The following is a 27,040-nucleotide window of genomic DNA, read 5'->3' as shown; positions in this document are numbered from 1 at the left end:
ACAGTTTGCTAATTACACTAAATTTAGACAATTTTTTTAAATTGTCATCACATGTAAACATAGTAAGGCCCACAGATGGATACATTTAAAATAAAATCAACAACAAGATGGTTTTGAATGATTATGTTTGATAGTGTAAAACAATATTAAAACCATTTATGACATGAGGAATCAAAACATAGTGGTTGGACACAATCTACCCAGAAGAGGGAGCCAAAACCGCTCAAGTGATGGCTGATCCGTTTTCTTATGTTTACTGATGTATATAATTTACATACTGACAAAAAAGAAAAACGAGAGGGGAGGCGGGAAAGGACAATATGACACATCAATTGCTGTCAGTCCCGAATTGCCTACATTTATTTTGCTCTTCCCAGCTCATAACAGTAAGACGTGCATGACAGCTTTAACCAGTTTCCATGACAACTGCAGCCTTCTTGACGGAGACCACCTGTCAATCAAATATAGCATCAGCTCTACTAACAAGGCAATGCCTAATAGCTCAAAATAATAATAATAATAAGGCACTAATGCTATTTCACCTATAAGTGCCACATCCAAAATCCATTTGTCCATTTAGGTTTTCCCCAAATAATAAAAAACAGAATTACAGTGCACATGTCGGGGGATGATAAGCTTACACACAGTTTGCTATAAGTCATAATATTCCATTTCTCTTTTGTCAAAATAGATAGTACAGTCTTAATATATCTAAAAGAGTTCCATTTTCTCACTAACATATTAAGATCATTTCTGTTTTCTGCTAATCCTAAGAATACTCACAGTACAAGAGCACAATAAAATAATAATAATAATAATAACAACATCGAAAGTCATGGTGGTCCCAAATACCAGAAGCTCTTCAATAATGCAAAACATGTTTTTTTAAGCATGCTCCAAAAAAAAAATATTTTAGGTTTTACTGAAACTCCATATAACAGGCCAAATAATGACCTAAAGCTGCACTATTAACAAATCATCTAACATTGGAAACTACAGCTAAACTATGGTACTAAAAAAAACACTCACAAATGTGCAGTAGTGATGCCTATTAAGGGTTTATTTCCAATCAGTGTTGATTTCTGTGTGGAAAGAGATTGCGTTGAGTGTGTTGTGATTGACATGTTTAAACCTTTTGAAAATGACAACATTGAGGCTATGAAGGTCAAGTTTTTCTGAAAAGTTCTAACATTCTTTGTCTGTGTATGTACATGCTTGTGTATTAAAACACAAAATGAGAGGAAAAAATGCTTTTGGTTTTCTGAACAAAACATTAATTATAGAACAGGACTGGATTTATCTGCAAGGAAACACAAAGGTTGATTCATTCTTAAGAGCTGAATATATGCACTGGTAAAAATGGTAAGTGCATTAACCTGACTTTGGCATTCTGATAAGGATAGATGACCGTGACTGTGGTATAACAGCACAGAACAATCACATAACATCGTTAAAGGCTTTACTGACATTCTGTCTCAAATGACTCAAGATAGTACCCATTGACTACCAACTACATAAATCATATTTACTGAAGACTGAAGGCCAGATCTGTCTCAAATGTACACAAAGAATACTCAGTAATAATATGCAGATATCCATACAGTTAATACAGTACATTATGTAATCCCAAACAATCACATAATGTTTAGCAGCACAAAAAGAAATAAACTAGATTCTATACTCCGATCCTTAAGCCTTCTGTAAATAAAGAAGTTAATCAAAGATGTTGGCCAAAAAGCCACTGATTTAACAGGCATTTTTCCTATGAAAGTAGCATGTGCTATTCCAAAAACATGAAAAATACCATATTAAAGAAATGTGTAACTAGCTAAACAAGATGTTTAAAAAGTTCCAAGATCTAAACATTAAAAACTTGAAACATACAGCATATTTTCGATTTCCCAAAAAAAAGTGTTGTATTAAAAAGTATGTGTTCTTACGGAATTTGATAGATAAACAAATTCTAAGATGATATCGGTTTCAATGTTCTAATGAAGGTTTTCATTCTTATGCTAAAATAAGTCATTTATAGGTTGTCGTCTTTTTGCAAATATACCAAAAACATATCTAAAACCAAACCTAATAGATCAATTTCAATAGCAATACTTGGCTACATAAATGCAAAGCAATATGGCATATATACAGACAGCACCTGCGGAGTAATGCTGTAACAAATACAGTTACAAATACACGTCCTCTTAAACTCACAGAAACTAAAACATAGCTCAGAAACTACACGGTACATCACAAAAGAATACTATAGCTTATCTGGCAGTAACAGCAACTACAGTGTGTGTGAGTGGGATACAATTCAAGACTGTCAGTAAACATCCAGCATACTTTGGTGACGAGACTTGTCTAGTTGTATTATTGTTTTACTTGGAATGGGAGAGATTGTTTATAATTTGGGTGGTGCAGGGGTAAAGCTACCCTGAAGTTCCCCCCTCCGGTTCTTTATGGGAATTTCTCGATGGTCTGCCGATTGCTCAGAGCGAAGGTGGGGCACACCTTGAGTGACACCGACAGGTCGATTCTTCCATTGCATACCTGTAGGGGGGTAACTGCAGGGGTAAAGAGCATCGCCTCCCCCTAACAAAATCTCCCCATCGCCATCGGCTCTAGCGGATCCAGGGAGGTTACGATTATGGCAGTTGTTCTTTAGAGGGAGATGTGAAGGTCTTATAGTTGACTGGCCCACGTGTGGCAACTTCGCTTCTTGCTGAGAAGAGTTGGAGGACTCAAAACTCCGCCCATAGCCCCGCCTCCAACTATCAACAGTGATCCCACAGGGCTGTTGCGGTAATGCCGTATCACTACAATCAGCAGTCCTACGCTGTGAAAATACAGAGTCACAGTTGGTGTAAAGCTCACTTGTCTGAAACTCCAGACTGTCCGTGTCAAGGGAGCGACTGCGACGGTTTAGTGCTAATGGGGCGGGGACGGGAGGACAAGGTCGACCCAAACTGAGATGGCGAGGAAGGCTAGCAATACCCCAAGCGTTACTTAGCAAGAGACTCTGTTCGTAGGCATCAAAAGTACGCTGGTCACACTCAGCAAAGGCATCTTGCTGAAGGTAACAGCCATCATCCTCGAAGGGTTCGTAAGGTGATGCCAACTCTTCCTCCTCCTCCTCAACAAGCTCGGTCTGCTGCTCACATTCACCCTCATTCTCCATGTCGACCACGTCGAACGTGACAATGGCGGGCAGGGCACTCAGACTCGGTCCGAAAGGAGAACTCGACTCTGAGCCATCAAGACTCTCAGTTGAGTTGCGATAAAGCCGGGTGTTCTTTGTGAAATCTACGAGTGCTTGGGAGAAGCAGACCATCAGCTCTTCTTGAGACTGACTGCAGCCTCTGGTGGGTAGTACTGGGCTCTGATCCTCAGATTGAGGCTGCCGTCTGCTTGTCTCAGCGACATGTGGACTAAACCCTGAATCGGCAAACAATGGAGTTTCCTGGATCTGACCCCCGCTGAGAGGTACTGGCTCTTTTACAGCTTGGGATCTCGGTGGTGATTGGGGATAGCACTGATTCATGGCTTCTTTCAAAACCATCTTACCCTTGCCTGCGGAAAGGCTTGAATCATCGTAGAAGCAGTCTGTGTGGAACAGAAGCTGATTTTTTGATGGGCTTCTGAGATTCTGGAGCTCGCAGCACAGAAGGGCATGCTGGATCTTGCTCAGACGCTCCTCCTCTGTCTCCATTGTTCTGGTCTCTAGGGCAGAGGATGCCAGAGCATACAGAGAGTTTGTTTGACTCTTATCTGCACCAACAAATGAATGGGCATCCTTGGGAGGAAGAGCAGGGCTGAGTAGATGATCGTCAGGTTCAAAAAGTTCATAAAGGGCATCACCACTGTAGCTGTCCCGTGGAAGCCTTTCCTGTTGTGGACGCTCTCTACTCTCCTCCTCCATACCTGGCGTGGTGGAGTCATAGTATCCCTCATCGCTGTTGGGAACCGATTCCTGCCGATCGCTCTGAGGGCTCAAGAGGTCAACAGGAGTGAGGGCTGTTTCTGTGATTCCCAGTGGGCTGCTGCTGGAGGTGGCATGGATCGAGCTGATTTGCTGATCAGGAGTAAGCGAAGTGCTATCCGAGCCCATGTCTGAGGGGACATAGCAGACTTCATTACTAGTTTCAGATTCCCATAAGCTCTGCAAGTAATCCGCGTCTATCTCATCGGGAGTTGCCATCTCTTCCCCTCCACCTTGATATGTGACAAAACATGAGCTCCGTTTTCCTGCGTTTCGGCTGCCTCTCTCGGCAGACACAGAACTCTCGGCGACACTGACATCATCCTGGTCTGCAATGATGTCTCCGCAACCGGTCAGCGAATCAAAGCTTTTCAATGACGAAACGTCACCATAGATTAGGTTTTCAGAGGAGCAGGATACAGCTGGAGGCTCCCAGTCAGGAACATCCACATTCTGCTCAGCCAAACGGTCCAGTTCTGACTCGGCACACAGGGGTTGATGATATGTCGTCAGTTCTTCCCGTTCCGCATTTTGTATCTCCTTCCCCTTTTTCTCCTCTTCTTTTGCTCTCTTCCTCTTATCCACCTCCACTCTGCTCCTCCTTTTCTCAGGCACTAGCGTTACATCTTTCGTACATTCAGTGGCAGCCGATGGCAGCTTGCATTCACTGCCTGTGGATTGATTAGGCACATCTGGCACCAACTCTTCGCTACGGTCACTGACACTCGACAGGGCACCAGGCACTGTTTCGGCATGGAAGCTTGAAGACATTTCATGTGTCTCGCGCTTTTCTAGTTCAACATTTTTGTTTTTCCTGTGCCTCCGAATGCTGCTGAAAAGCCCCCGGAGGCCTCTGCGCTGTCGTGGTAGAGACTGAGACTTCCCATGATCCTCATGTGATTTCTGAGGGTCACTGGAGGCACAAAACTCAAAGTCCCCTGAGGCAGCTTCACTGCTTCCTCTACCCAAATCTTCCCAACATGCTCTGCTCACCCCATCGTATGTCTGGCTTTTCGTAACGCCTGTTTTTGATGACCCCTTTCTTTGACTTCTGCCACGGCCACCGAAAAAGCTAGGCAGAACACAAATGCTCTTCCGACCACCAAAGAACCTAAAAGCCGCCTTCCGTATTTTCACAGAAGGGGGTGACTGAGATTGAGGGCTGTCATGGGAAACAGAGTCTGACTGTGGACCCCCTTCTGCACCTACAACCTCACTTCCTGTGGTGGTCTCCATACTGACACAGCTGACTGTGGCTAATGGAGCATGTATGTAGTAAATACTCCACCCTGAGAGGCGGGCTGGAAGTTATGGGGACTGTGTTTATCAAACATCTTATACCTGTGAAAGAAACAGAAATTGAGATGCATCGTTAGGAACAGTCAAAATAAGAAAAAACTAATCTAGCACCTAGTTATTAATAAACATTTACAATGACAATTTATTAAAACACTGAAAGATGTATCTGTAAATTTATGTTCAAGATGTCCATTTCCATAAATCCCAAATATGACCTTGCAAAAAAGGTTTAAACTTTAAAGGAATAGTTCACCCAAAAATGAAAATGTCATCATTTACTCACTCTCATGTCATTCCAAACATGTTGAACACTAGGGATGGGACGATAACCGGTTTTATTGATAACCGTGATAAAATGTGCTGAAGGTTAGTAATATCGTTTAAAAATGAATTATCATTAAAACCGTGTTTGATTATCGCGGTTCTAATAACTCACTATTAAATCATGTCCAGCCAGCAACAGTCTGATGCAAGCGCAGCGCACAATGTTTTTTTTGTTTTTATTTCGAGAAGGAATGGCGAAAGTCAGTGACTTTTCTATGCTTTTCTATGCTTCTACACTTTTCATTGTAAGGAAGGAAATGCCACAGAATTTAATCTTTCTTTAAATTAAGTGCATAGAGTTGCTTGTTTTATTAGTTGTTTGTTGATTATTAAATATAAAACTTGCTGAAATGTTTTCAGTGTGAGTATCAACTATTTTTGAACACTTTCATCTCGTTTCAACAAAACCGTGATAATATTGATAATCGTGATAATTTTAGTCACTATAATCGTGATATTAAATTTTCATACCGTCCCATCCCTATTGAACACAAAAGAAGATATTTTGAAAAATGCTGGTAATCAAACAGTTAATAATCTCCGTTGACTTCTATAGTATTTCTTTACCTACTATAAAAGCCAATGGGGACCAACAAATGTTTGGTTCTTCTAAATATCTTATTTTGTGTTCAACATAAGGGTGAACTATCCTTTTAAGGTATGAATTACTTTTTAGGGTTTATAACACAAAATATAATCCTGCCACCAACTAGGCTAAATCTCAGTTTGTCCTGACTTTATTCAGGTATTGACTGAAATTTGGTCTTTCAGTAATCAATAATAAATGCATGGTTTACCCACAATTATATTTGTAAAAAAAAATACAATATATAATACTTACCTGTTACTTTATCATATTTTAATGATCATTTGCATTGTTGTCTTCCCCCTGTTTACAGCTATCACCAAGAAGAAAATGTTCTATCATGCAGATTATTATCACTGGGCTATGTACTAAACAGTAAATTACATTTGCTCATGTAGGTGTGAATAATACGAACAGAGGCAGAAAGGCTAACCTACAACAATACAAAAACAAAATCGATGAGAGTACAGTGTTACAACCTGAAGGAGTCCTTCAATGCAACACATAACGTGAGTGAAGTTCCGCTAGATTAAACCTACAATCAAAACAAAGCTGACTGAAGCCAACGGGCCTGGACACTCACTGTATGTGCATCATAAACAAAGGAGAAACACATACAGTCCAAAGAACTACACCCCATAGATCAATTACACCAATTACTGCACAGAAAATGTTACTGGCATCGAATAGAACTTCTATCAAAAGACTACACGCAGTGTCCCCAGCTGGACACCATCACTGCTAGCCCAGACGCTAACCAGCTCGCGTCCGCTTCACTGGTATACACATAACTTGCATACGCAAACATCTGTTTATGCTTATACACTCACGTACGTTAACAGTCAAATAGCGAAAATGCACACATATAGAAACATTAACGATACTCGCCTTATTTTTCCATCTTTTCCGAACGCACGTGCAGTGATGTGCTCTGTCCTCGCGCAACGCTGCAGGAGCTCGCGGCTGTGATTCACTTTGTTCATTGAGCGCTGGCTGGAGCGGCTGGCGGCTTTTCCGTGCAATGTGCATTTTGGGAAGTGTAGTTAGTAGTTACCATGGTGTCTACTTCAACGTACAATCTTTGCATGCACTATAAAAAGCAGTGAGATGAAAAAAAGAGGTAAAGGTAATTAAAGTAATAATAGCAATAGGTTACATAACCCTGCAATAAAATAATATAATATACACAATTAACACTAGGGATTGCTGACTTGAAACTTAATGTTTCGACAACTCCCGGGAATTACAAAAGTGTAGTTAATGCAGTAGAACTATTAATATATTAAAATAAAAATCTTTATATGTAAAAAATGCCAGTCGTTGTCAGCCTTTTAATAATGTAATTTTTTTTCATGACCAGAATAACATATTCACAAAGAGTTCATAGAGAGATGTTACAACACATTACAAGAACAGAATAAAAACACAACTTTCAAATATTTATTGTAATTACATACATGCTAACCAAACCCCCAATCCACATGGTGGAATAACAAGCACAACATATAAATTATAATTCGTCAATTCGATTCGTTGTCAGTGCGGTTTCAGAGCAATACTTAAAAATGACTACTAGGTGTCAACGTGAAGACGGGTGTCGAATTGTTTCAAAGCCTCGGCTCCTTTGCTTCGACTAATTTAGTGTTTCATGAAGCCTCGCTCTGCCCACCATTAATTCAAACAATAAATGCTCTGTTGGAGATGTACACGAGGTGTAAACCAAACCTGCCCAAAGCCCCAGTGGTCAACAGAAAATTAAGATTTTACTAAGCATATTTTTTAGAGGATGTCAGATTTAAATGTGTTGAATTGTAAAGTTATCCACCAAAATAAAAATGTCTTTAAAGCTGCAGTCCACAAGTTTTGCCTCTTTGTCGCCATCTCTGTTTGAAAATCTGCAATTGCAGCTGTTTGCGGAATTATCTTCTATGTGTTGGTTGTGCACCGGTGTCCTGACATTTTATCCTACCCAGTGTTGTGCCTGAACGCGTTCAATGAACAATAGTTCATGAACTCGTTCATATTTTGGGCGAACGTGAACTGAACGTGCTGTATTAATGCCTGATGAACATTACTGTGAACTCGTTCATTCTGGTGTCTGTGAACGGCACGCTCTCTCAGGTTAACTTCATTCAATAGGGTGCCAGATTTCTATAGAGCCTTCCATGCGAAAATCCGGCTAAAACACACCGTAAACAGCTCTTAATATGTAGCGGAAAAACACCCAATCTGGCAACACCAGCCATCAATGTCGCACCGCCGTCCGCCGCATGCGTGAAAAAAAAACAAAAAAACAGCAAACGACAGCAGCATGTAGCAAGAAGTTGTATGATCATTTAAAAGAATTTTATGATGTTTATGACAAGGTCGGTGAGAATGGGAGACAAAGCATTAAAGCAACAATGGGGAAATGCTGTCCCCTCAATGCTAATGTAAACTCTGGTTGGATAAGGATTCAAAATTGGATATGAAGATGAAATCTTACGCATAGCTTCATTGTTAAAACTGATAAAATAATTGCTGTCTGTGATTCTATGTGGGCTGTGGCAATAATTTTCTAAAAATAATTGCTCGCAGCAACGTATGGAAAAAAATAACTATGAACTAGTTCATTTTTGGAACTGTGAACTTTAGTTCAAAATTTTGTAGTTTGAACTATGAACTGAACTAGTTCATTTTAAAATTTGTGAATTGAACTTTGAACTAGTTCATGTAGAAAGTGAACTTTCCCAATACTGATCCTACCCATCAGATTTTCCTACCCGGGTTTACTGCGCATGCGCACATCAATATCACGTCCTTTTTCTCATGCATTACTGTAAGGGTAGGTTTAGGGTTGGGGTAGGTGTAGACGTTAACAAACCATAACTTTACAGTAGCATTTTTCGTTGTCGAATTGTACTGCCCACTTTTTTAGTGGGAGGTAGGAAAATCTGACAGGGTAGGAGAAATCGACAGAAAGTTATCTGCATGACTCGAGCGCGAATTAATCTAATGATTGAGGAGTATGTGTGGCAGTCAGTCACTGCAACTTGTGGATATTAAATGTACTTATCACTCACAAATTGTGTGACACGAGCAAGAGTTCTTACTAGAACCAGAAAGTATGACCATATTAGCCCGGTCCTGTCAACATTGCACTGTCTCCCTATCAAACATCACATAGATTTTAAAATATTACTTTTAAAGTCCTGAATGGTTTAGCACCTCAGTATTTGAATGAGCTCCCGTTACATTATAATCCTCCACATCCGCTACATTCTCAAAACTCAGACAATTTGATAATACCTAGAATATCAAAATCAACTGCGGGCGGCAGATCCTTTTCCTATTTGGCGCCTAAACTCTGGAATAACCTACCTAACATTGTTCGGGAGGCAGACACACTCTTGCAGTTTAAATCTAGATTAAAGACCCATCTCTTTAACCTGGCTTACACATAACATACTAATATGCTTTTAATATCCAAATCCGTTCAAGGATTTTTAGACTGCATTAATTAGGCAAACCGGAACTGGGAACACTTCCCATAACACCCTATGTACTTGCTACATCATTAGAAGAATGGCATCTACGCTAATAGTAGTCTGTTTCTCTTATTCCGAGGTCACCGTAGCCACCAGATCCAGTCTGTATCCAGATCAGAGGGTCACTGCAGTCACCCGGATCCAGTACGTATCCAGACCAGATGGTGGATCAGCACCTAGATAGGACCTCTACTGCCCTGAAAGACAGCGAAGACCAGGACAACTAGAGCCCCAGATACAGATCCCCTGTAAAGACCTTGTCTCAGATGACCACCGGGACAAGACCACAGGAACCAGATGATTCTTCTGCACAATCTGACTTTGCTGCAGCCTGGAACTGAACTTCTGTTTTCGTCTGGTCAGAGGAGAACTGGCCCCCCAACTGAGCCTGCTTTCTCGCAAGGTTTTTTTCTCGATTCTGTCACCGATGGAGTTTTGGTTCCTTGCCGCTGTCACCTCTGGCTTGCTTAGTTGGGGTCATTTCATCTACAGCGATATTGTTGACTTGATTGCAAATGAATGCACAGACACTATTTAAACAGAACAGAGATGACATCACTGAATTCAATGATGAACTGCCTTTAACTGTCATTTTGCATTATTGACAAACTGTTTTCCTAATGAATGTTGTTCAGTTGCTTTGACGCAATGTATTTTGTTTAAAGCGCTATATAAATAAAGGTGACTTGACAAATTCTAGCCTATGTCTTGCAATATATGACCCAAATAAGAATTTTCACCATATATTGTCATCTGAATTAGTAATGCAAGTCACATTTGTTCTGACCAACTGAAGTAAAAAAACATAACAATAAATCGCGTTAGCAATGGTGATTTTATCTAAAGATGGGTTTGCTCATAGCACATCAAACCATGCAAATTATTTATTATTGATATACTTTATTCTCAAATTATTAATGTTAACAACATCAGCATTGCCCCAACCCTGGTCCTGGAGGCACCCCAACACTGCAAGTTTTGCATGTATCCTTAATCAAACACACCTGATTCAGGTCATCAGTCTCCAAGATCTAAAATTGGTGTGTCAGAGAAAGGAGATATGAAAAATGTCCAGTGTTGGGGTGCCTCCAGGACCAGGCTTGGAAACCACTGGTCTAAAGTGTGTAGATTTAAATTTCTGTACAGTATAATTTCTAAATGTCACATGCAATAGCCTCGGAGATGGGACAACTTCTTTACAGACATGACGTAATGACGTGGCAGTATGCTTGAATTTCCCGTGAAAACCTATTTGCTAACCGCTGTTAGGGCGATCATTTTGAACACTGTCTGGTTATGTACTTGCTCAAATATTGATTTCGGATTATTTTTAACCGAAAAAAAAAAAGTTACGGACTGCAGTCCTACAATGACAAAAAGCCAATCATTTAATTTTGCAGCCTATTTATTTTAGAAGGGGACGAGGGGTCCTTGACATCAAAAAGTGTTTAAACTAAAACTTATTTAAAATATTTTGTTCATTTAGATTACATGAAAAACTCAACTGAAATAAATGACCAAAACAGAAATAATTATCAAAAAATAATGACAAAAGAACACAAAACTACTGAAATAAAATAAAAATAAATTAAAGCTAATATTTAGATAAGCTAAATATTCATAAATAATATAACATCATATAATGCTAAAATTAGACTGGCCAAGTCTGTATTTGGTAAGGTCTTGTCTATATCTGCTCTTTCAGCTAATTGTTAGTTCTCTGAGTTTTTCACATCAGTGCAATAATCCTACTTTATGAAATGGAAATAAATATCTGTATGGAAACTGGCACCTAAAACTATACCCCATAAATTTCAATACAGAGAACAGACAACACAGAGAAAAATTATGGTGTTCAGCGGTTCAATTTTATGAACAAAACTACAAGCCAGATGTTATTCATAGCAGAATTGTGTTTTCAAAATACACCTGTGTATCCAAATAAGCATAGACTGACTACTTCATAATCCTCAGGCAAGATACTTCAATATCTCTGCTATAATTCCTATCGAAGAATGGAGGTTACACAACATCTTTTGGAAGAGTCCATCTGCTCTAAATGAGGGATTCATAGACACAAGTACATCACACTGGATTTTACACATCATATTAAGATCAATAAGTCATTTACCAACATGTTTACATCCTTCGACAAGCTGTTTCTGATAAACAAACAAAAAAAATCAATAAAAAAAATCAATAAAAAAAAATTTGCTCAATTTAGCATGAGAAACCACGAGATGATCTTGCAAAGGCAGAACAGGCTGTATGACAATGCATAATTCTAGAGCATTTGCAGCAACACTTCTGGGAATATTAGACAGTCAAATTTGAAAGATATTAAAGCTAATTAATTTACGTGGATGTTCAAGTTTAATACCCTTAATATATGTAAACCAGGGTTGTTAGTAACAGTATATCGGTCCATCTATGAGTTTGCATACGAGTGATTCCAGGTCATTAATTCAGATCTTCTGTCTGTTTCCTTCGCTCTAGATGTGTGTATGGTCTACCTGTACAGTCAATATGTGAATGAATGAGTCTGTCCTTTAGTAAAGGCACAGTGGAGTGTAATCGGTTTTGTCAGTAAACCAGTGCACTCTTGTGTGGATTGTGTTTGAGATAATCGATGAGCCTGGGTGGAATCTCCAGACAGTCCAAAGACTGAATCTTGTTCACCTGTATCAGGTGTTTACGAATGGCCAATCTACACTGAGATGTGAGAGTCTTCGGGCACCCTGTGAAAAACAGAGATTAAAAAAGTTCTTTAACAATGACAATCAGTGTTATTTCACTAATAGTATTCATTCATTTTAAATTAATTTGGAATTAGCTTTAATTTGGATTTTTTTTTACATTAAGTTTGAGTATTATTATGTGCTTTTGTCTTTTTCTTTCGTTTATTTTTTTTTTTAATTCTATTTATATTTAATTAATTTTCCATTTAAATTTTAGTTCTTCATCTTAAATGCATTTATTTCAGTTAGTTGCCCAGGCAAAACTTCTAATTTTACATTTAAATTAAACTTTCATTGTATATTTATAGTTTATTTTCAGATTTATTTAAATTTGATAAAATATATTTAATAGTTTTAATTACCAACACCTTGGAAGCTTGTTTCCCTAATGTTATAAATATAAATAAAAAAGGTAATTGCAAGTTATTTTTAATCTCACATTTCTGATTTTATTTCCCCTTGCAATACTGAGTGTACATCTAACAATTCGAATTTTTCTTTCAATTCTGAATTGTAAAATATAATCTCTAAATTCCAAAGTAAAAACTCACAATTCTGAGAAAAACAATTCAAAAATTCTGAATTGCAAGATTTAAACTAAGAATTTGTGAAGAAAAATTCTATATAAATATATCTTGCAATTCTGGAATTATACCTTGAAATTTTGACCTTTTTGTCTCAGAATTGCAGGCGAAAAAACACTTTTATTTTTTATTCCATGGTAGAAACAGATTTCCATACAACAATAATGACAATAAAAAAAAAACAATGCTATAATGCCACTAAAACTTCTCTCACCTCGCTCTTTCAGCAACAGCTCAACAGCTTCGTTCTGTTTGGTGCTCTTCTCTATAATGAGGGTCGGCAGGTAGACGTTTGCCCCAAAGTCAATGAGCAGCTGAATGTATTCGACTCCACAGCCGTGTCTCAAACACAATTCCAGGACCGTCTTCTGCTGCGTGGCTCTGCTGTTCACATTCTCTTCCGGGCTGTTATAGTTCGGATCTGCCCCATATAACAGCAACATTTTGAAGCAATCCAGGTGTCCATAAATGGCTGACAGGTAAAGTGGCCCGCTGCACACAGCAAACCCTGAGGCCCACAGTGTCACCTTTGACCTGGCGTTGACCTCCGCCCCGTGCTGAAGCAGCTGGCAGAGGATCTTGGGGTCGCCCTCTCGGGCAGCGGTGAGCACAGGCGAGCTGTTGTTCAGGTGGCTTCCATTCGGATTAGCTCCGGCACGGAGAAGTGCAATCACACAGCTCAAGTAACGCCCGCACACAGCGGTGAAAAGAGGGGTCTGGGCCTTAACATCAAGGCGGTCTACATCCGCCCCATGGGACAGGAGCAACTGCAGACACCTCAGGTGACCTACAGTGGAAAAAAACTGCTGTGTTAAAAATTACTGCAAAGCCCTGCAGAAAGCAGTGTGTCTCAATCGCATCATCAAAGACTTCAATCGCCCTGGTAACTCTCTGTTCACCCTGTTCCCATCTGGAAAGGCCAAAACTGAGAGACTTTGGGATATATATATATCCCCAGGAACATATGATAGGTAAAAATTGATAGCCTGAATGCACTGTAAATTGCTTTGGATTAAAGCGTCTGCTAAATGCATAAATTTAATTGTATATATATATATATATATATATATATATATATATATATATATATATTATATATATATATATATAAAAGCTTTCCATGATGCATGGTTTGTTAGGATATGACAGGACAATTTCTGGAGTTACAACTATTTGAAAATCTGGAATTCGAGGGTGCAAAGTAATCAAAACATTCCTTAGTCCTTAGCTATGCATATTACTATTCAAAAATTAAGTTTTTATATATTTATGGTAGGAAATGTACAAAATATCTTAATTGAACATCTTTATTTAATATCCTAATGATTTTTGGCATAAAAGAGAAATCATTTTTGCCCATACAATGTATTGTTGGTTATTGCTACAAATATACCCATGCTACTTATGACTGGATTTGGGGTACAAATTTACAATATACATATATATATAACGGAGTATGTGACAAATAAAATCTTGAATCTTGTGGTCGTGGTGGACAACAAACTCAGATGTGACACCATGGAACATACCTTTAGACGCAGCCATGCGTAACGGTGTGCCTGGGATCCCCCAGCCGCTCTGCTGATTAATGCACTTCCTGTAGCGTTCTTGTGACAGTAGCTCGGCCAGCAGGAAATGGTCATTTTTAGCAACAGTTCGGTTCAGCACCAGACTCTCAGCGGCTGCTTCATCCTCCTCCACTGGCCTCAGCTGGAGCATAGATGAGAACTGCAGAGAAAAACAAACAGTTGATGCACAGATGAGGGCTTCTGCATGACAGCTTGAACTTTCAGTACAGTTTTGCATAATAACAAATCAACCTTATATCGGGATATGATTGTTATCAATGAGTAAACTATGATATATTTATGTAATATATTTGACAGCATTTACATTAATGCAATGCTTTGTCATGATAAGAGTTTATCTGCATTAGCTTTAACGAGAACTAGTAAACATACACGGTCAGTTAGTATGATAGCAAACGAGATAAACACCAAAAATACAAGCAAAACTAGACTTTAAAGCTTTTATGCTAATTAACTCGCTTAAGAGTAACGCTAGTCGCATTCAAACAAGCGGATGTTTATTCCCAGGCTATCGGAGCTCGGTGTATTTAACTCCAGTAACGCTATCTGTAACATAAATACAGCAGCGTTTGACTCGCTCCTTCAGAACTGCTGTCAACCAAACACGCATTTTTAAGGTATAGACTACAATAAATATACAACACGAGCATATAGTAGATATTTTACATGTGTTTTCGCCTCAAGGACACTCACCAAGCCCAAACACCGACGAGCAGCAAACAGCGGAAGCTGAACTTGTGTCACTGTGGGCGACCAGAGGGGGCGCTGTGCGCGTTCACACACAGCGCCAATGGGATCCAGTCATATCTGTTGGTTTTATGCTATGGTTTTATGTAAGGAGCGAGTTTAGTGTTGTCTACAAACATACTGCAATATAATCACATAACATAACTCACATTTGTTCACTTAAATGTATATTTATTTAAAGAAAATGTGATGTACAAAAGAGGTACAAATCAGTGCAATGATCAAAACAAGCGTGTATAAAAATAGCTGACACAATACACAGAGCATAACTCTTCTGTTTAAAAAACAAAACAGATGTAATGTAACCATGGTCATTTTCAAGTGGTATCACTCTCATTTCTTATTTCAAAATGCCCTTTTTACTATTGCTGTACATTTTATCAATAGATTTTATTTCTAATTTAAACACAAAATAATAATGTAAACAAATGCTTCTCAATAAAGGAAGCATTTTTAAACATTGGTTTTGCATTTCACATAATAAGACAAACTTGTCTGGAGTTCCATAGCAGCCAGGGTTCAAGAATTTGAATAACTAGTTTTCCACATCTGGTAGACATCATTAAAAATAGTACTGCTTTGCAAAACTACATGCAATTTAAAAGGCTTGTTTAAAAGGAAATAGGTAATATTCCTAGAATATTTTTATGCACATCAAATTTTTTGTTTGGCATTAGAGCTTGGCTCAAACAATGTGGCATCCTATTGCAATCAATCAGCTGTGTTCCTTTTCATGAGAAATTAACAGCGTTTGCATTAAGGAACAATACAAATATAATACTAAGCCCTGATAATCAATTTGATCCATGTTTTAACAATATCTTCCCTTTATCAACATGAATTTCACATCAGCTGCCTGTGTTTCTGAATGAATCATTATCAAAATATGGCTTTCAAATGTAGAGAAAGAGAAAGACATAAAAAAAACAGTTTTATAAGGCAAAATTTGATCAGAACGGCATTTAAACAAAATGAAGATGATTCTGTGCCTACGTTCAAAGCATGTAGCTTCAATCCTCATGGTCTGAAGTCCACAAAAAACAAAGAGCATTGCAGAAATGTTCAGAACAGATATAACAGGGCACAAGAATAGAAATCTAATAAACAGCAATATAAACAATCTCAAACGAGTGTGCTGCAGCTTCAGCTGTGGAAACAGTACTTTATGCATCTTTTCAATAATCCAGACATTTGTTCTTTGGGGTCTCAGTCAGAATGTCCTTTTCTGTTACTATGGAGACTCAAGAGGATTCTTGTATCTCCTCTTTGGAATGTTCTGTTTCCACAGAAACAGGTTTGTCCTCAGAGGAGGTCAGATCGTGTTCGGTGGCTCCTGGCTCCGCCCCTTCTTCCTCATTGCACCTCTCAGCTCCTAGGACCGCCTCCTCTGCGTTTCCATTAATTAAAGGGGCGCAGCTTTCATTTGATTGGACGACAGGAGCGGTAGGAGTCTTCTCACATGGACTGTCCTGTTTCGTAGGTGTGTTGATTGGTCCGGATGGATCGGGGAGAACTCCATCTGCAACAGCCAGCTGCTGTAAACAGAGAAGAGAGAGACAGCGTCATATCAATCGAATACCTCTCCACACTGACAAAACTACCACAAACCACTTACTCGCTGTAATTCAGTCATGGTTCTCTCTCCTTCCACCTGCTTCTGTGTGAGGGAGATCAGCTGGTCTAGAACAGACTGTTTTGGGTGCATGCCTCTGTCATAGTGGTTATACATCCCACACCAGAACCTGGGAAACACATACAGACATACAAATTTGGTGCAAAACTATTCAGGAAGACATACAAATAAAACTGCTCTAGATAAAAATCTAATTACTTTGGTTTTACTAGTTGAATTTTTTTAAGTGTCATCTTTAAATGTTAGTTTGCAGCGGCAGAGCTGGATTATTTATATGTTTAAGAGTGTATCCGTACTTGAAGTGCAGTGGTAAAGTGCTGGGTCTCAGAAAAGTGCTCTCTAATGAACGCCGGTACAAGGGGTTTCGATACAGATGCTGGTTCTTCAGAAGATGTGGCCACAAGGAAAACGTCTTTTCATGCAACCTAAAATCCCACAAAAGAACACTGAAGCAAAGCATTTTCAAATCGATCAAATCACTGCATGTTTGATTTCATCTTTAATAATAAAGAATATTTGCTTTTCATTTTGAAGCATACACGTTCAGTGCCGACTGCATAATTTTTTTTGTACATACATGTACGTGTGTGTCTTTCCTCACCTCATGTCCAGCCTCTCTTTCTGACAGTTGCCGATGAAGTTTCCATACTGGCAGGCGTAGACTTGATTGTGTATTTCTATTAGGTAACGTTCGTTGAACTCAAACACACAGGGGAATTGTTCAGAAAGCTGCCACACACACTCCAGGAACTGGGTGAAGACCGGAGACACTTCTTTGGGGTCGGAGTCCAGATGGCCACACCTACAGCACAGATATACATACAGTACAAATGAGCATGTGATGTCACAAAAATTGACTTGGTATTGATCGTAATGGCTCACTATTATAAAGTGAGCCTTTTTATAGTATATAACAGGTAACTGTAATGTTTTAACATTTTAATATTTGCAATATTCTTAAGAATTAAGGTTACTACTGTTTATTATTATTAAAAAATATTGTTAATTATTAAAATATTTAACATTAATTATCTTAAAATGCTTTTATTATTATTATAAATATATCTTATTTCCATATTTGGAGTAATGGAAAGCTCTGATAATGTTTGGGGGGGTATTTTGTAATACATGCAACAACAGTATAAGTTTTTACCTGTGACTGAATTTATGACCGAAAGAGATCCACTCCTTTTCTATTAAAACCTGCATTAAAAAAAATAAAAATTCAAATAATAAAATTAACCAACAGCCTGATTTCTTGTACACGATAAACAAATTCAACAGTCAAAACCTTAGATTCTATTATCTTGCCATATTTCAGTCTGGGTGTTTGGGGTCAGTAAGATAAAAACTTTTTTTTTAACACGTTCAGGTATTTAATGCGAGGACAGTGATGATGATTTTTATATTGTTGCAAAAACTTTCTTTATCAAATAAATGCGGTTTGTTTAAACTTTCCATTCATGTTCTTAAGCACCAAAATCAGCATGTTAGAATGATTTCTGAAGACTGTAATGGCCGCTGAAGATTCAGCTTTGCCATCACAGAAATTTAATTTTTACATTTTAAAAATGAAATATTAAAGTGTTCAATTTTACCAACCACAAACCCATATGATATATAATAAAGTTACACAGGAACAGTTAATGACTTAATTTGAAAAGCCATTACCTGCTCAACAGTGTGACATAAATGTGAGTGTGAACTAAGTTCAGAGGAGTCCAGTGTTGAGTGTAGAGGTTATAGGTTACTGGGACATTACCATGAGGCCTTTAATAGTTCTGTAGTATGGGTCCAGCAGTATACAAGCCAAAGAGCACACCTGAGCCGTTCTGTCCCAACCATCCGAACAATGCACTAACACACTCGCCCTCTCTTCACTGACAGCCTAGAGAACAAACAACATGACTGAGCTCATCATTGCTGATATACTCCTGATGGTGTGTCTCTCTATGCAATTATAGTATGGAGGTCAGTACCTTGGCGAGGAACACACCTGCATCCATTACAGATTTGATGTGCCTCATCCAGCCAGAGTTCTCCAGACCTGTCAGATAGTCACTCATGGAAGGAGACTTCATAGAGCACACTGGAAGAGCAATGGTACAACCAACCATCATTTTATCTACTGATTTAAAAGGTACAGCCAACGCTCAACTGAGCAACTTACAGAAATAAACCTAATCAGCTACTGCATCTACCAGTACTACTAAAAAAACTAAATAAAGTGTTCTCTCACCCTCCAGCAATTTTTGTAGGCTGTTTCTCATGACGTGAATGTTTTCGATTCCTTGGAACTGGAACCTGATATTGGAGTAGTTGTCCTCATTCTCATAGCCTTTGCCAGCTGCACGGTTGGCCATTGCGTTCAACTGACAAAGACAAACACAAATGTATGCATACATAGCTCCAGAGGGTCAGGTCAAGGTTTACGATCTCCTAGATAATAGGGAAAGGAATGAAATGTTGTTTCTCCAGTTACACTGATGAAACATGAGATGGGCACCGATAAACTGAAGAGCACATTAATATTTGCAACACATACAAAAATAAAATTCATTCCATAACCTCATTCTGGTGGTACAGAAAGACTTTACTATGACAAGAATGGAATGGTTAACTAGTCACTACATAAATAGAAGAGTAGTTGGGGTCAGAGGGCGAAAGATTACACATTATGTGTCTCCTGCATTCACGCCACAGGAGTTAGGGTTAAAAGTTTAAAGATAAACATTTTAAAAGTATCATTCTGGACGTGTCCTCTTATGTTTATAGAAAGGTTAAGGTTAAAGGTCACACCTTAGGCCGTGTGTCCACTACATATATGAAAGGGCAGTTGGGGTTCGCTTGGCTGATGGCTTGAAGCATCTGCTCGTCTTCCACACAGCGAGATGTCAAACCCGACAAAGGCTGACTGCAGCGACAGATCGCAGCCTGCAAGACAATAACACAAGATGCAAAGAAAAAATAGTGTTGTTGTTAGTGGCACAACTTCTAACCATTCCTTTTTAAACCAACTGTAAAAATGCAGTTAATAGTCTCTAGGTAAATCTGATTTAAACTATTCATTGCTTTGCAGTATTGAATAAAATAAGTATATATAGTATTAATAATTAGCTTTTCTTTTGTTGCAGTGATTTTGGGACTGTGTTATCGGTGAAGGGTACATTAGAATTTGGTCACACGTTTTAAAAGACAGTATAATTAGGATGTCTACTGTTTGGAAAAGCCAGCCTGTCTGGATTTTGTGGGTGCTCATTTGGTTGTGTAACAGAGCCATTATGTGTATTCATGATGTGCATGTGCTTGTATACCTTAGTGTCTTTGTGATAGTAAGACAGAACAGGCAATCGCCCTCGGCTCCTAAACTTGGCACTGCCTGTTACTACCGCAACACTGGCATTTTTAGGGAGTCCTAGGATAGATGGATAAGTGCTACAGATCTGTGTGAAAGAGAGACATTGAAAGATCCATGAGACGGAACAAAATATGAATTATAATTATAACTTAATTTATACACAATTTAAATATGAATGTTTATCAAATAAAAAAAAGAATATTCTGATCAAATTTTGGGTGCATAAACTACTGTTCAAAAGTTTGGAGTTGATAAGATTCGTTTTTGAAAAAAGTTGTCTTCTGCTGTTCTGCATTTTTCTGATCAAAGTATTACAGTTTTACCGTGTTTGTGATGTATTGCTACAATTTAAAATAACTAAAGTTTTCTATTCGAATCTAATAAGCAAATTTTGCGCTCAAAAATGTTTTTTTATCATTATCAATAATTAATTAAAGCAGTTGTGCTGCTTAATATTTTTCATAATTCTTTGATGAATAGGAAGTTTGAAGAACAGCATTTATTTAAAATACAGTACAACAAAAAAGTTTTGTAATATTATAAATGTCTTCACCGTCAAGTGTCATTTAATGCATTCTTACTGAAAAAAAAAAAGTATGAATTTTTTAAAAGAAAAATATCTTTTACCCCCAACTTCTGAAGGGTAGTATATGGGTGTTTGTATCTAGAACATATGAATAATTGTGATCAGTAGACAAAAAGAGTTAGGCTGATTATTGTGAAATGGTCCTAAACAGGAAGCATATTAGAATATATAGGAAGACGTTACCTCATAGTTCTTGTTGAGGGGGCTGATTTCCCAATATTCATTGGAGAGACCCATCCTGCTGAAGTCGTTCGCCACACTGATGAATTCCCAACCCTGTCTTCTGTCCTCCTGGTTCTGGTGTGGAGTATAGAGAAAGGCATACAGCTCCTCTTCTTTGACTGAAATGACACAAAAGCAGAGTAAAGAATCTGAGAGCAAACGTGTGCAGTTGGGTCAGTTTGCAAAATATTACTGCATTTTTCTGAATTAAATAAACATTACTGGAAGATTACTGGACTGGGAACTAAATAAGAATGCTTTAAAAAAAAAAAAAAAAAAAATTAGTTGAAATTAGTTGTTTGTCTAATTGGGCCAGTCATGTATTGTCACCATATTCATTACTTATACCAGTGTTGTTAATGTTAACTAAAACTATAACAAATAATTGTACTTACTTGAAATAGTTCAAAATAAATTAAATACAAATATTATGCAAAAGGGTAAACTTAAAAACTTAAATAAAAATTATAAATATGCCCTTGGCAACTAACTGAAATAAATGTTAAAATTGAAGAGCACAAATACTAAAATTAAATATAAAATCTGATGCAATTTTTCCTTTCTCTTTGGAGTGTTACAAGCTCTTGCAAAGAGTTGCAAAGACTAAAGTCTCAAATCTGAAGAGATATTCTTTATAAAAGGTTTTTTTTTTTTTTTGTAGATTGTATTTATTGTGGTATTTTTGCACTTTCTGACACATAAACAGTACAATCAGAAGACAGGACAAAACACAGCTACACAAGCAAGAAGGAAAAAACTAAAAATTCAAAAGATTCAGTTTAGCAGATAACCACATCACCAAATAAAGACAAAGGGGTTCAAGGCAAGTTTTTGCACAATATGACATCATAGACAAGGTGAAATAATATTGTAATAATGACAATTATAAAAAAATAATAATAGAATAGATAACCACCTAGGCCTTTTTACCTCACAAGGGCATTACTTAATGAAAATGACCAAAATAACAGAGAGCGTATATATCTGCAACAGTGTCAACACTGTCGCTAGTTTTGACAAATAATTGAGGATAACAAAGTCAAATGTTAAAATGAGATTTAAAGAGAAAAAACCCCCTGAGCATATTAAGATTTGACACAGAAGTTGAAGAAGATAGAAATTACAAGAAAAGAAAACTAAATTTCACATAGTATCACCATTATTAGAGGTTTTTAACAGGTGATTGAAAAGAGGCCTCCAAGAAGCATCAAACTGATCTATATTTCCAGAAACGCTATATCTAAGTCTTTCCACATGTAGGGTGGAGGAGAGTTCTGACAACATCGTTTTGAATATAGCGGTTTCGACTTTTTCTTCCACATGCAAAGAACCGATTTTTTTGCAATCATCATACCATACTGTATAGGCACTCGGAAAGCATGGCTAAGACACTGCAAGGAAGCTGACCAGCCAAGAACCACAGTCACAGGATCTAAAGGAAGCTAACATGGATAAGCATCAGAGAGAAATTGAAAGACTTCTGACCAAAATTCACAGAGTTTTGGGCATGCCCAGAAAAGAAGACCAAGAGAGCCCTCTGCAGATTCGTACTTATTGCGGAGTGGGGAAACTGTAGAATAAAAAGTGTTCAGTTTGACCCTTGAATAGTGTAATCTATGCAGCACCTTATACTGAATCAGCTGGTGTCTGGCATTAATAGAGCAGATGTATATATTCTTAAGACATTTTCCCAATCCTTTTCATTTTCAGATGATTAGTTGAGATATCTAACTCAACTGTAAAGAAATCTACAAATTTTGTGATTAACTTTGGGGTATTGGGGGTGAAAGTGAGCAATTTGTGTAATTCATTATCAGCTGATAATGTTTCAAAATTTGGCATAGTGGAACGAACATAATTTCTAATTTGTAGGTATCTGAAAAAGTGTGAAGCAGGAAGATCGAACTTCTCTTTCAGCTCAGAAAATGTATCAATTTTTTTGTCCATATATAAATCTCTCAGGGTGGGAATTCCTTTTGAGATATTCTTTATAATAGTTAAGACGTGTCCACGCCCCCCTGAAATGCCTCGTTTAAACACCCCCCCCACATGTGTACCTCATAATGTGGGAAGATTTGCATAACGTAGCCCAACTGTTTAAAGAAAGAAGGCACTTTTATTCTCGCTGTAGTATTGTTGTTGCCGCCGGCACCATGTTGTGGAGGCGCTGTGTGTTTCATTGTGAAAGTGAAACTACTTTGTTTGGCCATCCAAAAGAGGACACAACTAGAAATCAGTGGTTAAGTTGTATTTACAACACTGTTCCAGAACAGTTCAACCCAAATATTCAGATGTGTGCAGCACATTTTATGGGGGACTGTTTCTTGAACCTGCAGAAAAGCCTAGAATGGGTCTGTGCTCAAAGGCTGTTTCTATAAAGTGGGGCAGTTCCAACTTTGCAAGGACAGTCTGGCGCTTCTGACACACAGTCTGTAAGTACGTTTTTTTTTTTTTTTTTTTTAAGAATTTGCCACTGATGATTCAAACGCGAGTTTTAAGCAGTGTAGAGTAACTGTTAGAGTTTGTTTCTCAAATAAAAAAATGCAGACATGGTTTTATGTTTACGCAGTGCGATATGCAACACAACATATAAAAAGAAAGTATAAGTCATTATAATCAGTAATTATGTACCCACTGGATGCAACAATTGCCTCGTTTGTAATGGGTTTTATCTCATTGCACTGGGACGCACGGAAACACAGCATGGTAAGAGGCGTAATATTTCAGTCACAAGCTTGAGCAATCTCAATGCACTAGACAGCTGTCCAATCAGCGGACACCTCACTTTTTTTAGAACGATGAGCTTTGTAAAAATCTACACGTTTCAGAAAGGCGGCGCATGGAGAAGAAACAATAATAATGTACAGTATGTGGAAAATAATGTTTTTTTGAACCTTAAACCACATATACACATTGCATTACACCAAATACACAAAATAATGATCTTTTTAGTAATGTCATATGACCCCTTTAAATTCAAATATTGTTTTAACTACACTTATGAGGTCCAAATGCCATCACTTATATTGTGAAATACGAAATACGAAAACCCACTAGTGAGGACATTTGACTGGTCCTAACTAGTTAAAAGGCTTATAAATCAGCAAAAGATTTAATCTAAGGGTATTTGGGTTAGGTGGTAGAAAAAAAATCATTAACCTGATATAAAATCAAAGGAAGTCTATCTGCAATGTCCTCACTAAGATAGGTTAGTGAAGCAAACGTGTGTGTGTGTGTGTGTGTGTGTGTGTGTGTGTGTGTGTGGAGTGCACCTGGTTGAGAGAGGTGCAGAAGTGACTGATAGACATCCTGACAATCTCTCTCTTTTTGGAACAGCAGATGAAGCAGCTGGAAGGTTTTACAGCGGATCAGGAGTGGACAACCGGATGCAGTCAATGGAAGCTTCTCTACCGACATGATGTGATGATGCAGCACCTTCAAACACATGCGATTGGTAAATCCACTGTTATCAGACATCTAGACATCTGTGTTTCTAAAAGATCCTACTGTAACACTTTGTTACACATGTTAAATCTACTTACTATTGCAATAACAATAAATTATTCATAAGTACATGCAGGTATCCCTAAGCCTAACCCTAACCATTTAGTAAGTAGTTAATTAATATTATTTAATACTTAATACTGTATAATTAATTACACTGTAATGAAGACACCTTAATATAAAGTGTAACTGATCCTACAACAGATAAGTAGAAGACCATTACAAATTTTGTTCACAGTGGTCTACATTACCCATGTTTCTGCGCGTGCAATGTTAGTTTGTTCCACATAGATAAGGTGAGTAGCGGTCAAGTAGAGAGTGCCCAGAGCTGACTTCTTTTCAGGATACTTGTTCAGTAGTTTCACATACTCCACCTGTAAAAACAAAAACATAAGTGCAGAATTATTGACTCAACAATCTGCAAATAATAAAAGCACTAGCCAGCGACCACAAGGGTTAGTGACACAATCAAGTCCGAGGGTTTGGATGTGCCCCTCAGGGAGCAGAACCCATCATCAAGTCCGTGTTTAGCACAATGGAGAGGAAATCCTACAGAACCTCTTCAGACTACTGTCAGCACATCCTGTTCCTCCAGCTCTTGCCATTTTGGTTACTTAGTAACAAGCAATGAAACAACAGGATGCCACTTCAGCACTAAGTAAAATTTTCCCTTGAGTCTTATGTATTCTGCTCGTTTATACTTGATAAACAACATGAGAATTCATCTTTTCAGTAAATGATTAGAATGATTCCTTCAGGGCTTTAGGACAGCAAATGCAAGTTAGTATTCTCTAATGTCTCTATTTAATGAACATGTTAATGTATTTCAGCAAGATAAGAAACTCAAGGTAAGCCACAGAAGGTTTTTTTAGATTCTACCGGCCAATTTTAATCAAGATTCAAAGCCATAATTCTCTATTAACAGGCAGAGGTGTCAGCTTCCTGTAGTATTGCTGATTCAACATGTGACATCCTTTGAGCAGAGCCCTCCATGTCCCGCCAAAAATATCCAGAAAGGCCAAACGCTGCAGCATTCATTATTTTATACTTTTTATGATGATCATATGACCATATAATATTATGTAACGAAAGTGCCCATGCAGAACTGTGCATTTTGAAGGTTCCTCTGTGTAGGGACCTTGAGATGATGTTAATCAAGTGTGTTAAGTAAGATGATGGGCAATGATGGGAGACTATGGACCGGTTTCACAGACAGGGCTTAGACTAAGTCAGGATTAGACCATAGATCAATTAGGACATTTAAGTAATTTTTATAAACATGCTTGGAAAAAAACATTACCGATGTGCATCTTAAAACTAAAAAGGCACTGATATATTTTTAAGATCAGTCAGTGCAAGTTTATTTCAGTGGAAACAGCTCAGACTTACATTTTAGTCTAGGACTAGTCTTAAGCCCTGTCTGTGAAACCAGGGGTATATTTTTGGCCAGGGCTTTTCAAATTTGCATCCAGGGAAAACTTCAAATTGGGGTATGTGGAAAACTTTAGAGAAGAATTCTATAAATAGATAAAAAAAAAAAATACATGAATTAAAATTATGTTGGAGGAAAGAAAGTAAATTAAAGCCAATTAAATAAATAAATACAGTACTGTAACAGTACAGTACTAAAATGAGTAAAAAGCAATATAATAATTTAACTTTATAGAAAATACATATTTTACTAATTCTATTTTATATATATTTACAATATTATGTTTGTCACTGTATAAATGGGGTCTTTATACAAGAAACTATATAAATATCTTCAGTAGGATGGGGTCCCTTACATGAGAATGATCATAGGTGTATGTAGAATCTAAAAAGATAAAGACTTGTATATAATTTCCCTCTTTTTTGCCTTCAGGTTCACTTGAGCAAAGTTACATCTGATTTTTGGATGAAATAACGTTAAGTTAACGTTACTCTTTTACAGTAACGTTAATGAAGTGAGGACTGAAAACTCCTTCAAGTTCATTCCAATCACGTGTTACGTTTAGTAAACAACATTAAAACGAATTTGGATTTAACAGCATATTAAGTAAAACCTAACAACTTAACAAACCCCATTTAAACGCTTCCTTCTGTATGTTTTTAAATCTATCGACATTTTAGAGTAATAGTTAACTAACGTACTGAATCTGACATTAAGCACGAGATCTGCCAAATTTACCCGAGCACACCTGTTGATTCAGACTTACCTTTGGCGTTATAATGTGTTCCATGTTTTCAGTGGTTTATCATCCAAATATCCACGTTAAACTTTCGATGTTTAGCAGTTATCATGTTTGTTCCAGGAACTCATATCATGTTGCGTTCCTCTCTGACCTGAGGACTACAATCATGTCAGCTGACCGAAGCAAATATCGC

The 27,040-nt window shown here is 37.7% G+C and overlaps 3 protein-coding genes across 7 annotated transcripts; all 3 read right to left on the bottom strand.

Moving 5' to 3' along the window:
* Nucleotides 1–2,106: 2,106 nt before the first annotated feature.
* On the bottom strand, nt 2,107–7,205 carry amer1 (APC membrane recruitment protein 1). Of its 4 annotated transcripts, none has more exons than XM_059551121.1 (2): nt 7,074–7,205; nt 2,107–5,317 (listed from the first exon to the last, which is right to left on the bottom strand). In XM_059551121.1, exon 2 carries the CDS (start codon nt 5,210–5,212, stop codon nt 2,399–2,401), a length of 2,814 nt encoding a protein of 937 aa, XP_059407104.1. In that variant the 5' UTR covers nt 5,213–5,317; nt 7,074–7,205; the 3' UTR covers nt 2,107–2,398. The 4 variants fall into 4 exon arrangements, with proteins under 4 accessions (XP_059407104.1, XP_059407105.1, XP_059407107.1 ...); XM_059551122.1 differs by lacking the exon at nt 7,074–7,205 and adding an exon at nt 6,769–6,908; XM_059551124.1 differs by lacking the exon at nt 7,074–7,205 and adding an exon at nt 6,665–6,736.
* A 4,830-nt stretch (nt 7,206–12,035) lies between these two features.
* On the bottom strand, nt 12,036–15,398 carry asb12a (ankyrin repeat and SOCS box-containing 12a). The gene is made up of 4 exons (XM_059551120.1): nt 15,317–15,398; nt 14,564–14,762; nt 13,249–13,821; nt 12,036–12,450 (listed from the first exon to the last, which is right to left on the bottom strand). Exons 2-4 carry the CDS (start codon nt 14,751–14,753, stop codon nt 12,296–12,298), a joined length of 918 nt encoding a protein of 305 aa, XP_059407103.1. The 5' UTR covers nt 14,754–14,762; nt 15,317–15,398; the 3' UTR covers nt 12,036–12,295.
* Nucleotides 15,399–16,168: 770 nt separating this feature from the next.
* mtmr8 (myotubularin related protein 8) lies at nt 16,169–27,040 on the bottom strand. 2 transcript variants are annotated; one of them, XM_059551119.1, is made up of 14 exons: nt 26,872–27,040; nt 24,925–25,047; nt 24,442–24,604; nt 21,131–21,288; nt 20,318–20,446; nt 19,803–19,937; nt 19,243–19,375; nt 18,983–19,092; nt 18,766–18,891; nt 18,157–18,206; nt 17,605–17,805; nt 17,300–17,428; nt 16,986–17,112; nt 16,169–16,902 (listed from the first exon to the last, which is right to left on the bottom strand). In XM_059551119.1, the coding sequence occupies exons 1-14, from the start codon at nt 26,893–26,895 to the stop codon at nt 16,612–16,614; spliced, it is 1,899 nt and encodes a 632-aa protein (XP_059407102.1). In that variant the 5' UTR covers nt 26,896–27,040; the 3' UTR covers nt 16,169–16,611. The 2 variants fall into 2 exon arrangements, with proteins under 2 accessions (XP_059407102.1, XP_059407101.1); XM_059551118.1 differs by having other exon boundaries at nt 16,169–16,905; nt 26,872–27,038.

The sequence above is a fragment of the Carassius carassius genome, chromosome 5, assembly GCF_963082965.1.
Source record: "Carassius carassius chromosome 5, fCarCar2.1, whole genome shotgun sequence".
NCBI classification, from domain to species: Eukaryota; Metazoa; Chordata; class Actinopteri; order Cypriniformes; family Cyprinidae; genus Carassius; species Carassius carassius.
Note: the sequence above shows the minus strand (reverse complement) of the source record. Positions and strands in the feature narration are given on the sequence as shown.